The sequence below is a fragment of the Pyrus communis genome, chromosome 1 (assembly GCF_963583255.1).
Source record: "Pyrus communis chromosome 1, drPyrComm1.1, whole genome shotgun sequence".
Lineage (NCBI taxonomy): Eukaryota > Viridiplantae > Streptophyta > Magnoliopsida > Rosales > Rosaceae > Pyrus > Pyrus communis.
In genome coordinates, this window is record NC_084803.1 from 32,253,459 (window position 1) to 32,273,407 (window position 19,949).

At 38.8% G+C, this 19,949-nt stretch overlaps 1 protein-coding gene across 1 annotated transcript; it reads left to right on the plus strand.

The window, feature by feature from the left end:
• The first annotated feature begins 9,409 nt into the window (after window positions 1–9,409).
• Window positions 9,410–12,287, plus strand: LOC137716928 (pentatricopeptide repeat-containing protein At1g77405). Its single transcript, XM_068456279.1, has 2 exons — window positions 9,410–12,029; window positions 12,151–12,287. Exon 1 carries the CDS (start codon window positions 9,682–9,684, stop codon window positions 11,014–11,016), a length of 1,335 nt encoding a protein of 444 aa, XP_068312380.1. The 5' UTR covers window positions 9,410–9,681; the 3' UTR covers window positions 11,017–12,029; window positions 12,151–12,287.
• Window positions 12,288–19,949: the final 7,662 nt, after the last annotated feature.

Genomic DNA, 19,949 nt, shown 5'->3' on the forward strand with positions numbered 1-19,949 from the left:
CTGTTTCACTGTGGTTATGAAGCATGATAAAATTCTCATAAATTGGGATTGAAAGAGGTAGATAATCGTGATTTGTCATCAGTTGTCTCCTTTTTTAAATAAGTAAGAAAAAAACAAATAGCGCTATTTTATTATGTATATCGGTAATTCAATATGTTATTGACAAATATTTTATTGAACTTAAGATCTCACTTATAAGTGAAGAAGAATGCCATTAAATCATAATATTAATTTTTTTTTTTCTTATTAGAAGGCCAAGATCACAGGTCTTGTTGATACTGGATCTTGGATGTAGTTGTGTGGATTGGAATATGCGAGGGAGGACTTTTCTTTATAATTTTATAATTTTTTTTACAAATAAATATATAAAGATGAAAGATGTTTTATGAATAATTTAAGTCACTCAGTACTACGGTTTGGTAATATTCTTCTTCATTTATAAGTGAGAGGTTTTAGGTTTGAATCTCGTGAATAATGAATTCGATGCCAAATTAGGTTGCTAATTATATGACTTTGCCAAATTTCTCTTTCCCTTAATGTAAAATATACCATTGTACTAAATTTTTGTAAAATATTTTCAAGAAAATTCCCACAATCTGTGCAAAAGATGTTGGGTGTGAAAGAAATCGATGGAGACACTAAGTTGGCTTTGTTTGTAAAGATAACTTTTGCTTTTGGATTTAATAGCATTCTGCCATTAAGAAAGAGAGAACTTCAAGAAAAGCTTCGAGTACTGTTTACTTTAATAAAAAATTATATTTTTACACTAAAAAATCAATCATGGTACTATTCAATTTACCTTTTATTTTGTTATTATCATTAAAACTCAAAATTTTCAAACCATTTGCATTAGTTTTCCTTAATAAAAATGCTTATACATGAGTGAGGCAAAACCTACGTCATAAGCATGATCTATATAAGGCAAATTTAGTAAATAATAACACACAATTAGAGAGGAAAAACAACTCATTACTTGAACTAAACATATGCTCGTCGAGGACTTTCTGATGATGAGCTTTATTGCAACAAGTGTTGAAAGTATAAGGCTCGTCTTCGGGAAAGTGATGTGGTAGAAACTAGCACACAAATTAAACCTTATAATTTTAGATGATTGTAGTATGAGCAAGTAGGGATCGTTCTAAGCTGGGGATTAGGAGGGATACTAATCAACACAAATTAAACTTAAAAACTGAAAACTAAGCTAGACTAACACAAAATAAGGATTGAGGGGGCTTTTTGACGAATTTTAAGAAACAAAAGTATATAGCAGCAATTAAATTGAGTTGTAAAGGGAATATAGGCAAAAAGCTAGCTAGAGGATTCTTCTCCACACATGAAACATATGCACATAAATCGATTTTCAGTTATTCTTTTTATAAACCATGAATGACAATACCCCAAATTAATTGTGAATGCACTAATTAATTCTCAGACTTTCCTAAGTTCATTGAATTGGACTCAGCGACGCAACCAAATTATCCTTCTCAAGTTCTCTAACTATGAAAAGCATGACAGAGACACATATCAAAGGTCATTAAGTTCTGTGAAAATCGTAAGCATTGACAAAACATTCGTAACTATGAAAAACATGATACTCCTGCCATGAATTTACTTAACTCAATCATGACTAGTGACTTTTACTACTTACAAATATAAGTTCATAATGATTAGGTGAAATTCCCTTATATTCTAGCATCAAACCCCTGTATGCAAACTAAGTATGCATCCTTAAAAACATACAAGAATAAGTTATCTATAAAGTAGATAAGTAAATCACATTCATGTTTTTACAAAACAATAACTGGATGTAATCAATTCATATAAAACATATGTTCATGGCTTCAGATTCTCCTCTAGCTAAAAAGAAATTTAGTTATGCATGTTCAACATAACTGAACAACAATCTAAAATAAACATTAAAACTAAACAAGGATATAAAGAACTCTGAAAACTCCAATGGTTGAATGGCAGCTTGCGGCACAATCTCTCCCTTTGGCTCTTGTAGGTTGAGGCACCAATTTGGAATAGAACATGTGGCACCAATTTTTCTCCCCCTCAATTGCTGCGGCAGAAATACATATATATAAGGTAGGGTTCGGTAGAAACCAAGGAGAAAAAGGATTAGGATGTTTAAATGGATTATGACTCCTATAATTAGATGGGAAGTATTTAGAATAGGATAAGGACTCATTTTGCAGCTGGAGATAATATGAGATAATGTTGAATAAAGTGGAATAATGTTTGGATAAGATAAGATAAGTTTGGATAAGGTTGGATAGGATAAGTTTGGATAAGATTATGTCTTTCCTTGTCTTCCAAGCTTCCAAATTTGATTCCTCTAGATTTTAGCATATTTAGCACATGTTAAACACCAAAAACGTCTAGCCCCACTGCTCCACACACATGCTATCCAATCCAAGTCCAAAACTGTTCCAAATTGCTCCATTTAGCCATTTATTGTCATCTTTACCAATTGGACCTACAATAATACGAAATTAACTTAAATCACTATAATAAATAAAAATTAACTAAGTAAATGCAAAGAAATAAGATAACAAAGTCGCATAAATATGCTCCTATCAAAAAGTCCAATAACCTCTCAACCTAGGGACCATCGAACTCGAATGCCACATTGGCAAATTTTTAGCTTTGTATTTTACTCGAGTCTTTTTGAGATATTTTATCAAACATCTTGTTTTAATATGGTTACGTACAACTGTTGAATAAATATTAGTCAATTTCCTAAAGTAAGCAATTGTGGGAAATTACACTGGACTCTAGGCGAAATTACATGTTGTAATTGTGTTCCTTTCACTTAGGAGAGAGATGTATATCCATTGTAACAGTTCCAAGTCAGAGTGAGTCAATTATCACAGAGGGATTGAGTTTGCAAAGTACGAACTCGCCTTGTCCTCCTTAAGCTTTGTAACAGCAGTGTAGGGGGCGACCCCTTAGCATTGTTGCAGCGTCTTTCTTCTTGTACCTCCCTACACTGCTTGGCCTTAATTCTGCCTAATTATTTGCTTGCTTCACTGTAGGTTTTCATTGTACGTTTGGCATTTTTGACCTGGTAATGAACCTTCCAGTTTCCAAACCAAAAAAAAAAAAAAGTACCAACTCGCCGTACAAGCTCCAACCATGATAAGATCCAAATCTTAGTCCTTATTCAACCTTAACAGATATACAGAAATGGGGGTGGAAGGAAGAAGAAGGAGCAGAACTTCAACTCGTTCTCATGAGAAAGCTCCAAATACCTAGTAATAGGGTGTGAACTCCCTCCCTTCACTGATGGATTCAACTCTTTCTCACGAGAAAGCTCCAAATACCTAGTAATTGAGTTGATGGCATACTCTAACAAATTATCCATATTTGGTGGATTTTGGAGAAATGCATTATCTACCACAGTTTCTACACCTGCTTTTCTAAGAAAGATTACTCTTTGAATTGCCATCAACCTGTCTTTACAACATCTTCCAGAGGAGTAAGGGGAGGAAGCAAATCCCAGTAGCGATTTTTAGGAACCAGTAGTGACAATCGATTTGGATCTCTCCTTCTGAAATGAAAATATTTTAGAAGGTTGCATTGTCTCAGACTACAAAAAGTCATTCACTGCTTCCTCAAAATGTAAGTCAAAAAGCAAGGGAAACCCTACTTGTGATGATAAAATGAGAGCATCCTTTGATAATTCGCCCTCGCACTCAAGATCCTCCACCAAGAAGATGGCTTCCTTGAAGTTCTTTTTTCTCAATAGATCTTTAATTTTCGATAGCAAACAACCTTGGCGGCGGTTGTAACAACGACAAGTTTTCCACTTCCATCTTCCTTATCTACAACAATGCAATGCCCTCCTACCCCTCCACCACCAAAAGTGATATTTTGAATATCCTTTGCAAAACCCATACATGAAGATATCTCCCTAATAGAATCCAGGTTATTATGGAACACCAAGCTACCATCAACTGGCTGCCGATGTGCATTAGTTATGATGCCAACATTGTCCAACTGCAAAAGCACATTCCATCCTTTACACAACAATTTATGTTGTGGCAGACTAGAAACATCCGGTAGTGAAAATACACTCTGTCTGATAACACATGATGTCACGCCTTGATCCCGACATATGTCTAGGATCAACGCGCAACTGTCGGCTGTAGGGGGTGCGAGGAATACAAACATTATACACAAGGGAACTGATACTGAAATTCTTAAATACAAGTAAAGTGGTGGGTTCTCTGTCACAAATACAGCAAAGCTACATGCTCATAGGCTCTCAAAAAGAAAGTCTAAACGAAATACAATGAAGGTTACACGAGCAACCTAACACTCCAAGCTTTCTGACCTATGTCTGTTACCTCAAGGGCTCCTCGTATCAACTAAATTATGTCACCTGCATAATCGCCCCTGCGCTATGGGAATTGTGCACCGGGCAAATCAACAACTCGGATAAGCTGCGAAGTTTGTAGAGTGACAATAATGTGACAGCCCGTCTCGAATTTTTCATACCGTAGGGGTGAAATGACGGTTTTTCCCCTAATGGATAATTGTTGTTTGTGTGGTTGCTTTGAGTACTTGGTTGGCTGCATCTTAGCCACACATCCATCATCATTCTCATCACCCTCTCCTGTTTACCCTCTCTATCCCGTATCCCTGTCTTTCTCTCTCCTTTTCTTTTCTTCCTTGTACGGACAAGAACCAAAGGGCTCGAAAACATTACGGATCGTGGAAGAAAATGGTACCTTTGTGCATGTGAGGTTCTTAGGAGTTCAACCATACCCATTTTAGGTAAAGGAACCTTCGTTTTCAAGTCAAACCCGAGAGGTTCATTTTGGGGTACTATTCATGTACACGTAAATTCATGTATTTTTGGGAATTTCAAGCTTGCAGGAAGCTTAGTGAGGTCCTTAGGAAGCTCAAGGTGGTTCGTTTGAAGGTTTTGGACGTCGGGATCGTGAGTTGCAGGTTTGGCAGGATTTGGTGGAGTTTTTCCGATGAGATCTCGTTGGTTTTAGTGCTTGAAAGTGGTAAGGATTTGTTCCTCTAGTTGTAAGCTTCATTTTGGTACCAATTTCGTGAAATTTGGGTGAAAAACGAATGAGATATGAAGTTTGGAAAATTTCCCGGTTTTCCGACGACGACGACGGCGACGGCGCCGGAGGTTGGCCGGAGAAGACGACGGAATATTCCGTCAGTTTGGACGGAATATTCCTAACGGCGTTAGGTTAACTTTAGTGGAATATGTCAGAGTTAACGGAATATTCCTGACGGCGTTAACTGACACCGTCAATGTGCTTGCGAGTGGGCGGCGGGTGTGGCCGTGCCTTAGCCGGCGCGTGGGGGCGCGTGCGGTGTCAGAAAATTATTTTAAAAATATGGGGATGTTCGTGAGGTTAAGTAGATCACGTTGGTGTATTCATACACCCCATTTGAGCATTGTATGAGAAGTTATTACCTAGTTTGGGTTATGTGCTTTAAATTAACGTTTTTATAGTTGTTTCGCATATAGGTGAGACCTATCCCGAGGACGAGCGCGGTCACTCTAGACAAGGGGGTTACGACCCTTCTACATACCAGTGAGTGGGCTTTTGGTTTTCCGTATATACCTATATACTTGTGTTTTTCCCAGAAAGTGAAATGAAGCGTCTATATGTTTTATATGCCATGCATTATGTTTGCCCGTTTAATTATGCATTATTAGTTGCATATATATATATATATATATGTTTGGTGCTGCGGACGCATAGGTAAGTGCCAGGTAAGTTATGGTTTATGTTTATGTTTAGTAGTGATTTGTGATGCATAGAGAGCTCATAATCTGCACCCCCGGTGTTAGTGCTCCTGCCTAGAGTAGGGTACAGTCCTTCACGTGATGTTCACCTCCCGCACCACACGCTCATCTTAGATCCAAGTTAGGTGCACATTCCTGTCGTACAGACCACTTTAGGTGGTTCCAACTCGTAGGTGACCCACGATTATTCGCCCAGTCTTCACGTGATCGTAGCCCTTGAGCGTATTTATTTTACACCCAGTCCTGTCGTACATACCACTTTAGGTGGTTTCAACTCATGTGCATGTATAGTTAGTGAGTTGTGGATTGAGCTCTAGATTCAGCTGTACAGGTCACGTTAGGTGACTCCAGCTGACAGATTTCATGGCATTGATTTGACATTACTTGAGTACTTGCATTTCATTTAGAGGCATTCGACATGGCTTATTTCTGAGCATATTTTATATATATGTGCATATTCTATTTTCTGGGAAACTATACAGGTTTTACGGCGAGGGGTTAGTACTTTTGATATTGAAATGATTTTGAAAAGCTTTGTTTTTGCCCACTCACACTTTCTGTTTTGCGCCCCTCTAGGTTCTAGTTTCGATAGCTCTGTTGGTGGCTCTCGAGGGATTCACGGCATATCTGACAGATTATCACCAGTGTAGGACCACCTTTGGGTGTGTTTATTTAGTGTTTGTTTCTTCCGGACTGCACTAGGTCTTCCGTGCTCTGAATATTGTTTTTCACACTTACGCTTGCACATGTATGTTCTACTTGGTGTATAGCTTGGTTTTTTTATTTATTCGTACTTTTATTATTATTTCTTAGCTTCCGCACTGTGCACATGGTTACGTCACTTCCACGTGACGGCCAGCATGCCCTGATTTCGGTCGGGGTGTGTCAATAATCCGACGTACGTGATAATAAAAAACTAGTCCATCAATCACAGTTTATAAACAACATTCATAAAATCATAAACAATCCACTAAAAACCTTGAAGGAGTCACCCAGACATCCATCAGCCTTTCAAAATCAAACCATAAAGGTTATCAAATATATGTTTCATAAATGCATTAAAAACTAGGGTTATAGTGACTTAGTTCAGCCGAAGCCTATCTCTTCTAAGCTTTCATATTCTATATCGAATCCATGGGATCAACGAACCAACAAAGACAAGGGATGCAATTTTGGACAACTCAACGAAATCTAACGAAAAACAGGTTTCAGACCACTCAACGGAACTAAAAAGGATATGATTCCAGACTACTCAATGGTATTGCAAAGTAGGAGGGATTACAGACCACTCAAAAGAATCCATACAGGGTAGGGAACTAGACCACTCAATGGAACCTAGGTCCGAACCACTTAACGGAATTGAGCAAAATCCAAGGAACGTAACTCAAAACAGTTCAATGAAACAAGAAATGGTACAAGGTTCGATGCAACAACTCCCCATCCTCTACTAGCCCTCTCGTTTCATAAACATTTCAAACCACATTTCATAAACATTTCGAATATGCAAGTCAAATCACATTTCATAAAAGTAGGTCAATGGCTTAATATAAAAGTAATATTTAGTAGAAAACACATTTATAAAACCATGCCATATCTACTAATTAAGTATACTAGCATGGGGGTTTCATGGGTAACCACCATATCACATTTGTTAAAGTCACTCACCTGGAGTCCGCACTACAACACCTAGAACAATATATTGAGGTGCCAAGTACAATCGTTGCTTAAAACAAAGTACAATTCTCATCGTCAAATATCTAGTGATAAAACACATAATCTTAGGTCGTACACATCCTCTAGGACATTCTAGATGGATTCGGAACATGTTGATCAAAAGTCAACCGTCGATCAATGGTCAACAATAGGGTCGACAACACTACGTAATTTAATCCGGAAGATCCGCCCACCGGATTTCCGTTCTGTAACTTTCTAAGGGTCACATTATGATTCAAGAACAACGTACTAAAATTTCATGTCGATCCGATGGTTGGCTTTCCTTCAATTGCAAAATTAAGTGGTGGCAAACTAGAGAACTAGGTTAAAACAATGGAATTTCACTAAACGGATGCCAAAAATGTATTCGGGGCATCAAAATAAGCTAAGTCGAGAGAGATTGAAAGCGTGAAGAGAGAAACAAAGAGAAAAGAATATGTTTTCAGAAGTATAGGAGGTGGGCCCCACATGCACACCAAACAAAACCAAAAAATAAAACCACATATGACTAAATAATGGCAAATTACAAAAATACCCTCGGCATTCCAATGCTTGTAATCTTCGATATAGCTTAGAATTTCATGATGCTTTCACCCACGTGTTCGTATTGATGTGTACTATCGAAATATGCCAAGAAATGTGGTGAAACACAAAAGGGTCAAGTATGTTCTCTTAAAATTCTGTTTAGGCCAATAGGGGCATTTTTTCGTTCTTTTACTTATCGATAAAATTCTAAGCCGCAAATATAAACGGGTCGAAATTATGAAATACTGTAATTAAATGGTGAAATTTGGGGATGGGATTTCACACATGAAAACAAACTATATCCATTAAAAATACTGACAATTATCGAATCAGTGAGCCATATCCGTTAAAAACAAACTAGATAGATATCCGTCCTGATAAATACTATGGCACATGTGTATTTATAGGGATCTTGAGAGTCTTTGTAGGAAAACTAACAATCTTCATCAAATCGGGAGACTATCTAGGAGGAAATTTAGGATAAGATTCTGATGCCTAGCTTGCAAACAAGCTTGGATGTCTCTCTCTCCTCTCTTTCTCTCTCTTCAAGTTATTTGATTTATGAGTGGTTTGTGGTTTTGAATTTTTCTTATTATTTTTAGGCACATTGAGCTTGTCTACGTTGAATTTTATCAATTAATCTGAACAAAGTTTTAAGTAGCAGTGCAGTTAATGCTCGAATCGAACCTGGACTAACAAGTAAAAGGCTTGTAGAATTAGGATTTCAGACTAAATATTGAACCCCAACCGGATTAGGTTCTTAGTGCACAATTAAGTTCTTCCTTAAAATAAAAAAAGTTTCTTGATCTGCTTTAGATGGTTGCAAACTTGCATTCCTTATAACCAAACATTGGTGAGCGTAATGTAGTTTTTCTTTTGGTGTGCTTTCTGAATCTGTTAAGTGTTTATGACAGACTATTCCTCCGTCAGTTCATGAATCATCTGGCCTTTCTGACAAATCCGTCGTGGCTCTTAGAGATCCATTTGGAGGAAAATGGCCGGTGCAGATAGCAGCATGGAATAATAACAGAGCTAGAGATGGATCTTTGACACTTCATATGGCTCTAAAGAAAGGATGGAAACAGTTGTATCTTGTCAATAACCTGAAGGAGGGAAGCTTGAGTATTGCTTTACTATTGCTTGAGGGCGGCTTGAGCACTGCTTGAGGTGTGTCGAAAAGCCAGCTACAAGATCGTGCGTGCGGAGGTTGTAGATGTCAACACAAACCAAAATGACGGAATTAGATCATAAGTGGCACATTGCAAAATAAAATTGATTTAATTTGACTCTCCACCGACTATAAACGGGTTAAATTGAAACGTTTAATTAAAGCATACAGAGTCATCAACTAACATAATGTATTTCATACACCGATGCATCGTACAATTTAATTCGAACTTGTAAGCAGGAAACTGTGACAATATTCAAGCGTCACACCTTTAATTTTCCCTTGAATGTTGGATGAGCCAAGCCCAACCGCCTGAACCCAACCAACCGAAAGCGCAACTAATTTTACATTCCTCCCTCCCAGGAACTGCAACAACTCCATCAATGGCATCCCATCATACCCTCATCCCATCTAACCCAGAAACTATTTCCCACCACCGTTGATTCTCAACCAATCTCCCACACAAAAGATCAACAGAAAATTTCAAAACATGAACAGTTCAAAACCTTTCAAACCCATAGTCAACCAAGTCCTCGCCGCCATGCTAAAAAACCAGCCCTTCGATTCCAATCTCGCCGCCTCCGCCGCCGCCTCTCAGCCGTGGACTGCGGACTCGGTTTCCCAAGTCCTAATCTCCATACCCAGATTCTTCTTCCAGTCCCCCCGCTCCGTCGGCTGCCAAACCGGGTTCCGCCACCGCGCTCCATTGAAGCAACGCAACCTCAGGCAAGAATCTTACAAATTCCACAACAACGTGCTCGTTCTCGGCCCGGCAGCCCACAGAGATCTCGACAAAGTTCAGCTCGGGTCGGACAAAGCACTCGAATTCTACTACTGGGTCGAAACCCGTTGCAGGTTTGCCCACAACGAACGGACTTGCAGGGAGATGGCGATTGTTTTGGCCAGAGGGAATAGGTTGAAAGCCCTTTGGGATTTTCTCAAAGATATGTCGAAGAGAGGGAGCGGCGGGCTTGTTACCACAGAGAGCGTTACCTGTTTGATGAAAGTCCTAGGAGAGGAAGGCTTGGTTAATGATGCATTGGCTGCTTTTTATAGAATGAAGCAGTTTCATTGCAAGCCGGATGTGTATGCTTATAACACCATTATTTATGCTCTTTGCAGAGTTGGGAATTTCAATAAGGCCCGGTTTTTGTTGGAGCAGATGGAGTTGCCGGGGTTTAGATGCCCGCCGGATGTGTTCACTTATACGATTTTGATTAGTTCTTATTGTAGGTATGGTTTAGAGACGGGGTGTAGGAAGGCCATCCGGAGGCGGTTGTGGGAAGCCAACCACATGTTTCGGAACATGCTTTTCAGAGGTTTTGTTCCTGATGTTGTCACTTACAATTCTTTGATCAATGGTTGTTGCAAAACTTACCGGATTGAGAGGGCGTTGGAGTTGTTTGAAGATATGAACAAAAGGGGTTGTACCCCCAATCGGGTTACTTATGATTCGTTTATTAGGTACTATGCTGCAGTTAATGAGATTGATAAGGCTGTTGAAATGCTATGGAAGATGCAAAATTTGAAACACGGAATGCCTACTTCAAGTTCATATACTCCAATCATTCATGCCTTGTGTGAAGCAGGAAGGATCGTAGAGGCCCGAGATTTTCTGGTTGAGATGATTGATGGAGGCTCGATACCTAGAGAGTATACGTATAAATTAGTTTGTTATGCACTAAATTCAGCTGGAGAAGTCAATTTGCTTGACGATGATGTGCGTAAAACAATAAAAGACGGTATAGTGAGCAGGTATAGGCAGACAATGAAGGTGAAGCCAATGATGAGTCGCAAAGGATATGATAGCATGGTGGAAACTTGATTTAGCGAAGAAACTAGTTATGTTAGAGCCCCACTTATTGATGATTCTTTTTATCATGCTACAAATCTGTGTAGCTGCTGTGCTGTTTAAGATGTGTTAAATGTTTGAAGCAATTTTCAGCCACTGTGAGTTGGAATTGCCGAGGCCTTAGGAATTGCAACATCTATTTTCTGAAAGGACTCGGCAAGTAGATAAACTCTTTAACTTTGGCTGTGTCAAGGAACATTTGCTAAATTTTAAATTCAAGGAATGATGGCCCTTCAAGTTGCTGATGAGCTGCAAGCTTAGGTTACTGGCCTAGACTATATGCTGGAGCTCAAGGAACATGATGATTGTGCTAAATTTTACTTTCAAAGAATGATGGCCCTTCAAGTTGCTCAGGAGCTGCAGGCTCAGGTTACTAGACTAGACAATATGCTGGAGCTCGTTAATCAGGAAGATTTTTGGCGTGATTTGTCTTCTGCTGTTATAATGGGGGAAGACTTGAACATTGTGCGACGAAGAAGAAAGTTAAGGTTGAAATTCGCCAACTTATGTCATGAAGCCTTTTCTGAGTTCTCACATTGTGGTAAATGGTCAGGTATTTGGAGAGAACATATTGCTTGGTTAGAGGGGATGGCGCTCCTCTTACGCACATGAATTTGAATCCACATGGCTGCAGTTTAGATTAAATTCTTCGTTTCCTCCACACAACAGAACAAGGAAGAAGAAGGAAAGAAAGCACAAAACTTCTGGGCACTGCACGCTCTGCGTTTTCTGGTTGGATCTAGTGGTTTTCTACTGACACATAAGTTTTGTATGCCGTGCAAGCTTCACACAAGGCAATGCAAGGGGCTGCATGGTTCACACCTAAACCCGTCAAATTTGATAGTTCTTCAGCGTCTCTGACTACCCCTATAAAGATTGACAGCATATGAAGTAGTAGCTTTTTAGCTCTGAGTTCGATCTCTTCATTCATCCTTCCCAGTAGTTTATTTCCTGTTGCAAAACTTGAGAGTCCTGTCATTGTCACTGTAAGTAATTAGCTCGATCCATCGAGATTGATGATCGATCAGTAAAATTTGAAATTTCCCTCTGATTTTCTTTTTATCTCTTAATTACTAATTAATGAGAATAGATATGTTCTAACTGCAGCTCACACTGGTGGCATCGGCAAGGCAAAGACATGCTACTGCTTTACTTTCCGCCTCTATTTCGGTACTGGAACTCCGTCCTCCTGAACACACAAATGCCAAAATCTCTCTGTCAACTTGTCCAATCAGTTTTTTATTTTGAAAAAAGAAAAAGAATACATGATTGAAAGTGGATTTGTCTCCATAGGTCGAATATAAACTACGAATAAAATTTTATTAATTGAAATGAAAGAGTGCTACAAGTTTGCCGAGATGGCTACGTAACTCGTAAAACTATATTGTGACTAACTTATTGAAATAAACTAATATAAGCTCTATTATATAGTGAAAATTAAAGCAAAATCCTCATCCTTAACAGGCAAGAAACTGTAATATCTTTGGCCCACAAGAATACCATATATAATAATAACTAATTTTGCAAACAACCCCATCAAACTCATGGCGGTACACGTCATGAGTTTGCCAACAAGTAGATGTGGATGCAAGCTCCGTTAGACGGACACGACAAGGCAAGCTCTGTTAGGTGGACACACAAGACAAGTGATTTAAGAGAGCTATTGAAGCAAACAATTCATGCGAGCAATTCGAATAAACAATTCAAGCGATTCAAGTAAATGAGCAATTCAAGCGATTCAAGTAAATGAGCAATTCAAGCAAACGGATTTGGCCAAACGATCTAATTAATAACCAGGTGCATAACGTCACTCGAATGGTCATTAGTCTAAGCACTCAAACGATCATCGTGTTGATGAGCAACGACAAGCTTCAAAAACTAGCCCAATAGCGCATACGTGGGCCCCAAGGACTTAAAAATGGCCAATTTTTTTCCTTCCATTTTTCCTTCGTTCTTTTTTTGTTTTTTGTTTTTAGTTTTTTTTTTTGTTTTGAAAAACGTTCTTTTTTGTTTTTTGGTTTTCTTCTATGCGTACAAACAGGAGCAACAAGCTCCTTTTCTTCGCGGGTGTAGGATGGTGACGGATCCAGATGCGGGGTAACGGCGACTGGTGTGGGCAGCAATGCAACAAGGACGGAGACGGTCAGGAGAGGTTCAGGCCTAGGAGGCGAGGCTGGTCTCATGCTTCAGTGTGTTGGTGCTTAAGTTTCAGCAGCTGCTTTTGATCCAAGTTTCTTATTTCCTTTCAATTTCGAAGTGTTCGTTTTTAGTTTGTAATGTAGGGCTGAGATTAAAACAAAGCTAATAGGCTAGATGTGTGCCACAAGTCATAACAACTCACTTATGGTTGAGCATGTGCTATGCATGTGAGTGTGTGTGAGTTGGATAAGTGAGTGAGCCTCCAACGGCTATAACTCACTCTCCATTTCCATTCTCTTTGTAAGCATTAGTTCAGTTACATCTGAATTGAATTCAAGGAGCTACAACTCCAAGTTTCTTGACCTCCATTCTTTCATGCTCTTCGAGTAGAGATCATCATCTCATTAATTTTTTGCTTGAACAAAATTGCTTTGATACCCTCATTACCCCACACACAGACCATAAAACACTAACATGGTATCAGAGTCAGGTTTATCATTTTAATCTGGGCGTAAATATGTGATTTCTGTGTTCTTTAGCGAATTGCTTTCATCGAGCCTCATCCTGTAGATTTGTGTTTTGGAAACCTGTGAAAATCGGAGATCCGAGTCTAATATGGCTGGATCAACGAGTTCCGAGCTTCGCACTTCAATTTTCAATGGTGAAAACTATGAATTCTAGAGAATCAAAATGCGAACAATTCTCAAGTCTAATAGACTTTGGGAGCTTGTAGAAACTGGGTTTACTATCCTAGGATCATCTACAGAGAGTGTAGTAGCCAATGAAAAGAAGGAGAAGGGTGTGGCTACTGAAACCCCAACAAATTTTGGGGAAATTATATTGAAGGATGCTAAGGTTCTTGGGTTAATCCAAGTAGCTGTGACTCATAAATTTTTTTCCAAGATTTCTGGTGCGTGATTTATACGCACACAAATTAAACCCTCTTTTTGTCAATTGTAGTATATGTATAAGTAGGGATCGTTCTGGACCGGGGATTAGGAGGGATTGTTAATCACTTGGAAACTGACTCAAAAACGTAAAATAAAGTTTAAAACACTAACTAGACTTAAAGAATGCAAAACTAAACACGTAAAGCACTAAAACAAATCAAAAACTCAAAATGCTTTAAAACATAAACTAAACAGATTTCTAACTAAATTGAACAATAAAGTAAAGGGGATTGAGTTTTGGACTAAATTAAACTAAATGCACAAATTGTAAATTAAAGTAGAATGTAAATATGAATGTGATGGAAAGTTAGCTACGGGGTTCATCTCCACATATGTTATACTTGCATAATAAAACGATTTCCAATTGCGTTTCAATAAACCATGAATTCTCAACACCCCAAGTTAACCGTGATGCACTAATTAACCTTCAAATCTTCCTAACGTTATTGAATTGGATGATTGCATACGACAACCCAAAACATTCCCCACAAGTCCCCTACATGATTGCATAATAGAGATACAAGCAAGAATCATTACGCTCTATGAAAATTATAAGTGTTGACGAGGCAATTGTAACTATGAATGCATGATACTCTTGCCAAGAATTCGTTTAACGCGATTGTTTATAAGCAACCTCCACTACTTGTGAATATAAGTTCGTAACTATTAGGTGAAACTCACTTATATTCTAGCGTCATATTTATGCATGAAAATTAAGTGTGCACTCTTAATAAACATACATAAATAAGTTATCAATCAAATAGTTAAACAAATTGAATCCACAACTTATGAAACGCAATTAGAAGTAATCAAATCCAAATGTAAGCATAAACATATATTTCGAATTACCCCCTAGCCAAGGGGGTTTTAGTTCCTCATGGTACAAAACAAAGAGAATCAAAGAAACACCTAAACATTCCAACAACTCAAACTTGAATTGTATGAACGTTTAGGCCCTCTTCTCTTCCATTCCTCATTCGTACAAAACAAAGAGTATTGAAATTAAACATTGAAATCAAAGAAACACCTAAACATTCCAACAACTCAAACTTGAATTGTATGAACGTTTAGGCACTCTTTTCCTCCTCTTCGTTGTAGCACAAGGTCTAAGGGATGTTGTTGGTGTGTTGAATGGATTGGGGAATTATGGAAATGGATGAGGAGTGGTGTTTGGATTATAAGGGAAGGGGGACTCACGGCTAAAGAAGGTGGAGAGTGAATGTGGTGTGTTGTGTATGAAAATGAGATGTGTTTAGGTAATGGGAATGCAAGGGTATTTATAGGAGGAGTGGAGGTGTATATGGCTGTTTGTTTAAGGTGTTTGTGTGGAGGAATGATGGAAAAACAGCTAGGACAACATGTGAAAGCTGGAATTGCATGTGAAGATGCTGGAATTTCAATGTGAAGTGCACGGCATGGGTGTTTTGGTGCATGTGTTGGCTGTTTTGTTTGTTGGTTAAAGCTTGTGTTTGCATGTGAATGTTGTTTGTGTGAAGTGTGTGTGAATGCATGTGGATTAAAGAGTGAATGGTGGCTGAAATAATGATGGAAAACAGCTAGGAGAAGTATGGAATGCATGTGAAATGTAAAGGGAAAAGCTGGAAATGGCTAGGAAGGTCACGGCATAGACTTCTTTGGTGCAGAAATGGGTGTTGTTTGCATGTGAATTGAAGTTAGGGTGAATGATGATGAATGGATGTGGATTAAAGAATGAATGGTGGTGTAATGATGAAGTGTGATGGCTGAAAATGGCAAGGGAAATGCATGTGTTTGCACGGCAAAGAGGGAATGTTGGTGTTTTTGTGTTGGTTTGAATGGTTTAATTAATGGGAGTGCATGTTTGAATGATTAAAGTGCATGTGGGTGAATATGTGGCTGATTTATGAAAGGAATGCATGTGTTGATGAAGTGGAATGACAACTAGGTTATGAGGGGAATGCATGTGATGCATGGCAAGGTTTTAGAATGGGCTTAAAATAGGGTTGTTTTTGATGGAATGGATGGTTCTTTGCATGGCTATAAGGGAGAGAATAAGAGAGAATGGGCTAGGCCCTTTGTTGTATGTCCTAAATTGCATAAATGGCCTTCAATTTCGTCCATCCTTTTGGCTCCATGGATAAGCTATCCAATCCATGCCCAAAAATGCTCCAAATAGCCTCAAAATGCACTTTCTTGCTCCCTAAGCCCTTAGAACCTGAAAACACACAAAAGAAGCATAAAGAACTAAAATAACTAAAGAAACATAACGTAAATGTACGAGAACAAGCCATTTAAGTCGCATGAATATGCTCCTATCAAATACCCCCACACTTAGCTTTTGCTAGTCCTCGAGCAAAACAGAAAAACAAAACAAAACAACAAAAGAACACGAAACTAGACAAAACGAACAAAACACCACCTACACCTTCCAACAATCGTCTCACGGATTTCCAATGCACATGACAAGTTAAAAATCATTATTCCCACAGATTTTAGCCATCTTTACACTTAAGTACATTCTTAATCATAGTCACCACATACTAGTTCACAATTAAGCATTTAAAACCATGATTTGAATGTAGTAACATGCCTTAGAGAATTTCCTCAATTCCTTACTAGAATGCACTCTATTTTCACACAGATTTTCTGACTACACACCCTACACTAGTTATATGTGAGAGATTGATGTAAACATGAAAGACTAGTATCTCACATATGTTATAACAAAGAAAGCATTTTCTGGATTTACGATAATGACATGAATATGATCTCATGAATGGAATGCTACTACTTAGAATGAGAACCAGTGATTCCATAAGCTCATATCAATTCCAAACTCCACATTTTGAAACACATAACACTCAAGATAGAAGTCAAAGGGGTTGAAACGGGGCTAAAGGTGTTTGGCTAACAAAGAAGGGATATGGAAAACAAAAGTTCTTAAAGAAATAGCGAGCAAAGCATTTGAATTAACTTAGAATTCACTTTTGAATGAAAACTCAACTTTTGAACCACAAGGGGGAACAAGCTCTTTTTCTTTTCTTTTCTGTTTTTCTTTTTCATATGTTTTTCACAATTTTTTTCTTTTCTTTTGACTCTCAAAACATATATAAACACTTGAGAACAAAACATTCTCTCCCCCACACTTATTTTCTTGCATAATGTAACTCAAAAGGAATTCATTTAAGTCATGCTCACTATCCTTTAAGAACAAGGTTATGGGAAAGTCCTACTCTAAGCTAGGTAAGGATGATGTGGGTAAACAAAGAATAAAGGCTAAACAAGGCTCAACGGGGTTAAAACTAATATATACGAAATATGGGAAGTAAGGCTATTTGGCTATGGTGGCAACTACACAACTTCATCTTGATATATGTTATGCAATTCAATGTCATGCTTTGAATGAAACGGATATAAGTTCTAGCATTTAGTTCTATCATGATACAATTGCATTCTAAGTAGCAACCAAGCAAGGAATAATGAGATCATGCAACAACTTTAGAAAACAAAGAATCACAGAAAATAACTCTCCAAAGAAAGTAATGGCTCGAGTCTCACAGGGATGTAGCGTTATTTGAGTTCCTTCCTTCAAGCATGTCACAAAAACAATTTTTTTTCTTTTATGATTGCATGTGAAGTCATACATTATAACCATAACCAAGCATTTACCAAGAGTAAATCAAACTTTCATCCATGTTTATAACTCTCTTTAACAGTCATGCAATTACAAACCAAATCCTTATCATTGTGTTGGAAGGTACCCTAAGACACAAACACACAAAAACGACTCAAAACACTCTTTTTAGGCTTTTCAGAACATGTTTTTTTTTCAAATTTTTATGTGATTTTCGGAGTTATAAAAACAAAACATACTAAAACACTCTAAAACAACTTAAAAACACCTTAAAACAGCAAGGAACAACATTTGAAGTTATGGGTGATAAAATCCCACGAATTTGCATCAAATATACTTAGTTACCCCCCCCCCCCCCGCCACACTTAAATCAAACATTGTCCTCAATGTTTTAAGCATAGATTCACACAAAACATAAGTAAACACACAAAAAGCAACTAAACATACTAAACATGGCAGAATGTAATTAACAAAGAGAAGAGTTTAGGGACGCAAATCTGGTTATGGAGTGTAAATTCCATCTTCTCCTTGGTAATTGCATTGAGGCATTGATCTTGGTGATTCCACAGGCTTACTCTTGAACTGGTTTCTGCCCATCGTTGATTTTCCTTTGTGCTACTTCTTGAACTGGGCAGCAGGATTCTTTTGGGTCTCCCCCGAAGGTCTGAGCTAGGTTTGAGCTTCCTCCTTTTATCTGTTTCTTTGTTCAATCTTTCCAATTCGTATTGAAGAGGGTTAGAGGATAGCTCAGCATATGCAGTTGTTGCTTGTCTCCACATGCTTCAATGTATCATTTTCACTTGCCTTACTTGCTCCGTTGAAGATGACTACTCGAGAGCAACGCTAGGTAAGCAATCAGGAATAGATTCCAGGCAGTTGGCTCCAGATCGGAAGACTGACTCCAAGTGCCGGCTGATTGCTTCTTTTACTTTGCCATGCGAGTAAGAACAAGGACAAAGAAAAAGACAGGGAAAGAGCATGATATGAGATACTTTTGCTTTTGACCTTGATGATATGAGATACCTTTGCTTTTGAAGAAGCGGTGAATGAATCAGCACACTTCAATTCGCCGTTTCCTCCTGGGTCATCTGTACTCCAGGCATCTGGTATCATCTTTGGGAAAGAAGAAAGAATTGAGTATTTCGAAAGGCTTTGCTGGGAGTGCGCCCTCAGAGGTGAGGGAGAGTTGGGTATTTTCTTCAGGTTTGCCTTGCCATAAAAGACGAAGGTCGACATATATAGAGATAATATCAAGTGGTGGTATTGTTCTTTTACCCTTGTCGACAAATGTTTTGATCCCGTAAATCCGGCTTTTTGAAATAGTGGCGCCTCTTCGATCTTTGAATACGCCTCTTCGATTTCTGAGTAGGCGCCCCTTCGATTTCTGAACGACGTTCCTTCGCTTTCTGAACGACACGTGGTAGTGCAGATGCGGCTCCTTTTGACAAAGCTGCACGCGTTTTCTGAAAAGCAGAGAAAGCGTCGCCGAACTTTGCGCTTGTCGGCTAAATATGTGTAGTTGCGATGATGGCCTCCACGTGTTTTCTGAAAAGAAGAAATCTTTTGACAACGTTGAACGCGTCTTCTGAAAAGCCGAGAAAGCGTCGCCTAACTTACGCCGGAAATTCCGGCTTTTTGAATCGGTGGACGCGTCGCCTTGGCTTTTTATAGAGCTATCGATCACCACAACACACACACTCTGAAGATTGCCCATTCCTGAAAATCGTCTCCGGCCCTTTGAAAATTTACTCCATCCTTCTCTTCTCATTGAACACCTTTGAAAAATGACTAACTCATCGAACCTTAGCTTAGATTTGAGTCTCAGCAGCGATCCGGTTGCGCCCCGTCAAGGTAATGTATGACGCCCTTCTTTTTTATCTTCTAACGGTCTTCTTACAGGTGAAGACTCCGTGATGCAGGACGCCACAACAGCTACAATAGTAGCTAGGAACCTCCTCACTCCAAAAGATAGTAGGCTGCTGTCAGAACGGTCCGATGAGTTGGCCGTTCAAGAGTCCCTCGCATTTAGTGTTCAGTGTGCGAGCTCTGTGTCCAACATGGGCCAACGCCTGCTTGCTCGGTCCCGTCAGGTGGAATCATTGATGGCAGAGGTGGAAAGTCTTAAGCAAGAGATCCAGCAGCTTAAGTACGAGAATAGAAGTTTGCATGTGCTTGCAAATAACTATTCGTCGGGCATGAAGAGG

Excerpts from the sequence above, each read along its gene's own strand:
- LOC137716928 (XM_068456279.1), top strand. The coding sequence starts at position 9,682 with ATGAACAGTTCAAAACCTTTCAAACCCATAGTCAACCAAGTCCTCGCC.